The sequence below is a fragment of the Hylobates moloch genome, unplaced genomic scaffold (assembly GCF_009828535.3).
Source record: "Hylobates moloch isolate HMO894 unplaced genomic scaffold, HMol_V3 SCAFFOLD_15, whole genome shotgun sequence".
NCBI classification, from domain to species: Eukaryota; Metazoa; Chordata; class Mammalia; order Primates; family Hylobatidae; genus Hylobates; species Hylobates moloch.
Window position 1 is genome coordinate 21,793,302 of NW_026652290.1, and position 4,999 is coordinate 21,798,300.

Consider the following 4,999-nt stretch of genomic DNA (forward strand, 5'->3'; position numbering starts at 1 on the left):
AATCTGTACAACAAACCCCCATTACACAAGTTTACCTCTGTAACAAACTTGCACTTGTACCACTTAACTTAAAATCAAAGTTAAAAAAAGAAAATAAAATATTATGCCATAAAGTATTTTTATCTTAAATTTTTAAAAAATTAATTGCTTGTTTAATTTTCACAAGATAAATATGTCATGGTACCAAGTATGCTGGACTCTTCCCTACTATATCTTTTGTTAATGGAAGAATATGTCGAATCTCCTATTTACAGAAAAAAATAGGAATCATTCTCTGGTTGTAATCATTTTAAAAGGCATAACTACTTTTTGTAAAAGCAGAAAAAAATTGGATTAATTTAACAAACACATATGAACCAGACAGTGAGAATAAACAATGTTAACATTTGTCATCTTTGTTTAATATCATTAGTTTTTGTTTTTGTTTTTATTTTTTGAGACAGTTTCCCATTCTATCACCCAGGCTGGAGTGCAGTGGCACAACCACAACTCACTGCAATCTCAACTTCCCAAGTTCAAACAATCCCCCACCTTAGCCTCCTAAGTAGCTGAGACTACAGGCACTTGCCACCATATCTGGAGATATATATATATATATATATATACTTTTTTTGTAGAGATGGGGTCTTGCTATGTTGTCCAGGCTGGTCTCCAATTCCTGGCTCAAGTGATCCTCTCGTCTCAGCCTCCCAAAGTGCTGGGATTGCAGGCTTGAGCCACCACACAAGGCCCATCATTAGTTTTTATATATTAAAAAAAAAACTTAAAATTGTTAGGCAAATACTATGACAAATTGCAATACATATTCTTACCTTTCAGATTTTTATTTTTTAAACTGTATGAGAATTGATTAATAAATAAAATTTCGTATTCATCTGTCTTGTAAAACCATATATAAAGTTTATCAAATAGCTTATAACTTCTTGCAACTGAATTTTTGTATTCAGTGTTATGGCTTTGATACTAGTACAAGTTGAAATATAGATATCTACTTTATTCGATTTAAATTCTGTTTAGCATTTTATTATATTTTGTTAATCTATTTGTCCCAATTCATATACTGATCTCTCTTTCTGTGAACATTCAGGTTAGCTTTTTCTTCCTAATTTTGCATTCTGATTGGCTTTTATTCCCTGAATTATAAATGACCATTCTATGACGATTCTGGTAAATATTCAATTTCACCACACAATCTTTGACTTCATACTAACAAGCAGTTGACTTCACATGGACAATTTCAATGAAGCCTGACTTCATGTTTAGCGCCTTTAAGCTTCCTTAGGCGTCAGCTCTCTACAATTCTCACATTGAGAATATCTGTATTTTGTTAGCTCAAACCTTGCTGGACATGTTAAATGTTTAGAAATATAAATTTAACCTACCTCTTGAGGTAGGTCTTGAGAGGTTTGTGAGCCTAAAAAGACATGGGGGAACCACTTAATGCCAAAAGCACATTGTTCTAAATTATTTGGAATCAGTTAATTCCTCCCCATCTCCTAGGCATGCCTGACACCAAAGAGGAACCTCTAAATTTACAGGGAGTAGAAGGAAATCTACTGTTCTCTGCTCCTCTCTGGGTTATTAGGGCACATGGGAATCCTCAGCTGTTTTCTGCTGAGCAAGAGCAAAGTCCACCTTGGACTTACACAGCTTGCCAAATTGTTTGCTGGAAGGGGACCTGAGTTGTGACCACTCCCAGTGTGTGCCAGGAAAAGGCTCCTACTGGTGCCAGAATCTCTTACTGTCAATGCCCTCTCCAGGCCCCCAAAACTCACCCCTTGCCCCCACCCCTTTTGCTTAAATGACGTGGTTCTTATCTCAGATCCTGATATAAAGCTCCTACAGCTACCTGGCCTGAGAAGCCAACTCAGACTCAGCCAACAGGTAAGTGGGCATTACAGGAGGAGGGCACCTCTAACAAGCACTGCAGATCTAAACTCTTGGGGAAGATACAGCATGAGTTTCTGTCCAAGAGGTTTTAGCTGTAATGAAGCCTCAGAGGGATCCAAAGTTGTTTTTCAGTTACTGAGTCTGTATAATCCCCACTCTCAAGAGAAACATTTGAAGGTATGGGTGTCTCAGAGGACCTTCCTGGTCTCAGAAATTCTGAGCGGAGGTTTTAAGGAAGGTAATAGGTGCTTTGCTCTCCATCTCTCAGAAGCCCCTTTCCTGTGTTCTCCTATAGAGATTGTTGATTTGCCTCTTAAGCAAGAGATTGATTGCAACTCAGCATGGCTCAGACCAGCTCATACTTCATGCTGATCTCCTGCCTGATGTTCCTGTCTCAGAGCCAAGGTAAGATCTCTTTTCCACCAACCAACTCTTTCTAGCCCTGAAGCCTTCACTCTATCCCCAAGCATGCAGGTCTACTTGAAAAAAAAAAAAAAAAAAAACAGAGTCACCATTAAGTGTTTTTTTGTGGTGTTTAGTGAGCTTTATTGCTGATCCCTTCACATTTATATACATCCACACCTCATTAAGGAGTTTGAGCTAGAATTTAAAATGATCCCTTATAAGCGACTGCTGCAGTTGGCATGAGTTTATCTGATTAAATTTATACATGATGGTGGATTTGGGGATGTCTATGTGTAAAGAGTCACTAATAGGGTGGAGAACTGAAGACAGCGTGTGTTCAGGGAAACCAAGACAGGCTTGAGAAAGTGGAAGACTGAGTCCTTCAAGGCAGAAGAGCCTGAGCTCCAGACATAAAAGGGAAACTGGAGACATGTTTCTTTGGCCTATTCATTCTGTTTTTTTTTCCCTGATCAAAGAAACCAAAGAGAGAAGATGTAGGATGCAGGAGCAAAAGTGAGCAGTCATCCCATAATAGACTGGATTCTTCTGTTTTATAAAGGAACCTCAGATGCTCCTACCTCCCCTTCAAGCCTTTTCCTTACCCTGAGAGCCTCCTTTAATTGTCTCTTGTTTTTCAGGCCAAGAGGCCCAGACAGAGTTGCCCCAGGCCAGGATCAGCTGCCCAGAAGGCACCAATGCCTATCGCTCCTACTGTTACTATTTTAATGAAGACCGTGAGACCTGGGTTGATGCAGATGTGAGTGAGGAGAGCAGTGTGGGAAGGGAGGCTCATGAAGGGAGGGGAAGCTGCCACTCTCCAGTGTGTTCAGTGGCTGCAATGAGATGAGACTGAACCCCTTGCTATACTATCATAAGCCCCAAACTTTCCAATCTACTTTATCCCATTATTCAGCACATTCCCAGCACAAAGAACCTGATGGTCAGTGACAGCATCATCAGGGACATTACTGTGCTGTCCTTTTTCTCACCCATCCTCTTGGAGGACTCAGTATATCCCTCACACCTTCCTCCTCTGCTGAGTGCTCCACTTTCTTCTCCAACAGCTCTATTGCCAGAACATGAATTCGGGCAACCTGGTGTCTGTGCTCACCCAGGCCGAGGGTGCCTTTGTGGCCTCACTGATTAAGGAGAGTGGCACTGATGACTTCAATGTCTGGATTGGTCTCCATGACCCCAAAAAGGTCAGTCTGCAGCCTTCTTTATCTCCTGATGATCAGGTTTGAGAAGTAAGAAGGAGGTTCAAGTTCTGGTCTCTTAAATACCAGCTTTTGTCACTTTCCAGAAATCAGGCTGTTTACAGATCCCCTAATGTCCTGTGTAGCAAGGTGCACTGTAGATGATTGGAGATATAAGTGGAAGGCTGAATTTCCTAGGTGTCCCAGTCATTCATGAATAAACTTATTCTGTTTACGGTCAACAGAGCATCTTTATGCACCAACTGCTTACCTATTTTGTTACTGTCAGTGTCATAAGAGAGACTAGATTGCCAACTACATAGAAAAGGAGACTTGTGGTAAAGAATCTACTGCTGTACTGCTGGCATTTGGGAACCTGGTAGTATACTAAATAATATAATATAGCAACAACTAATGGTCAGCCAATGCTATGCTGGTTATGAGGGTCCTGGGCCATAAAGACAAAAAATCAGGAACCACTTTTTAAGTGAGCAACTTTGGGTCTCTATGTCAAATTCATAACACTTACTTCTTGGTGAAACACGGTTAATGAGTTGGACAGTTCAGAAAAGAAGAAGTTTAGAGCAATAGCAAAGGAAAGGAAACAATACTTAGCAAGGTTTATTCTTCCCTGTATCTTAGCATGTTTCTGAGTGTGCACGCAGGCCCAGTGATTCCATGTAGTTTTGAGTGACCACTGCCTCTGTTCTGGCCCTTCCCCATCTAGAACCGCCGCTGGCACTGGAGCAGTGGGTCCCTGGTCTCCTACAAATCCTGGGGCACTGGAGCCCCAAGCACTGTTAATCCTGGCTACTGTGTGAGCCTGACCTCAAACTCAGGTGAGAGGCAGAGAATCCTTCCACCTGTTTCTGTTCTCTCCTGCTTAGCTCTATGGATGGAACTGGGACTGGGATAGAGGAAAGGTGAACTCCTCATTAAGGAAATGGATGTTTGGTTTTTGTCCTGAGTCCTAAAGCCAGGAGGGTCATACTCTTTCTGGTCTCCCAATTCTAACGCTTCTCATTGACTTATAGGATTCCGGAAATGGAAGGATGTGCCTTGTGAAGACAAGTTCTCCTTTGTCTGCAAGTTCAAAAACTAGAGGCAGCTGGAAAATAGATGTCTAGAACTGATCCGGCAATTACTACGGAGTCAAAAATTAAACCAGACCATCTCTCCAACTCAACTCAACCTGGACACTCTCTTATCTGCTGAGTTTGCCTTGTTAACCTTCAGTACTTTTACCTACCCCAGTCTTTGGAACCCTAAATAATAAAAATAAATGTATTTCCACTATTGTGCTGTCTTACTGTGTCTGCTATTTCCACAGCTGATGCCTGGGTGGTTGAGATGGGAGTGATTACAACAAAGCTTGCTCTGGCCTTTAAAAGTCCATCCACTTTTAAAGACTTTTAAAAAGATCCACTTTTAAAGACTTTTAAAAATATCCACTTTTTAAAAGTCCATCCACATACGATGCATATTGGAATTCAGTATTTATGAGTATA

General features: G+C 40.9%; 1 protein-coding gene across 1 annotated transcript; it reads left to right on the top strand.

The window, feature by feature from the left end:
* Positions 1-1,857: 1,857 nt before the first annotated feature.
* On the top strand, positions 1,858-4,787 carry REG1A (regenerating family member 1 alpha). Its single transcript, XM_032178579.2, has 6 exons — positions 1,858-1,884; positions 2,186-2,295; positions 2,934-3,052; positions 3,360-3,497; positions 4,219-4,330; positions 4,526-4,787. The coding sequence occupies exons 2-6, from the start codon at positions 2,232-2,234 to the stop codon at positions 4,591-4,593; spliced, it is 501 nt and encodes a 166-aa protein (XP_032034470.1). The 5' UTR covers positions 1,858-1,884; positions 2,186-2,231; the 3' UTR covers positions 4,594-4,787.
* The last annotated feature ends 212 nt before the right edge of the window (positions 4,788-4,999 follow it).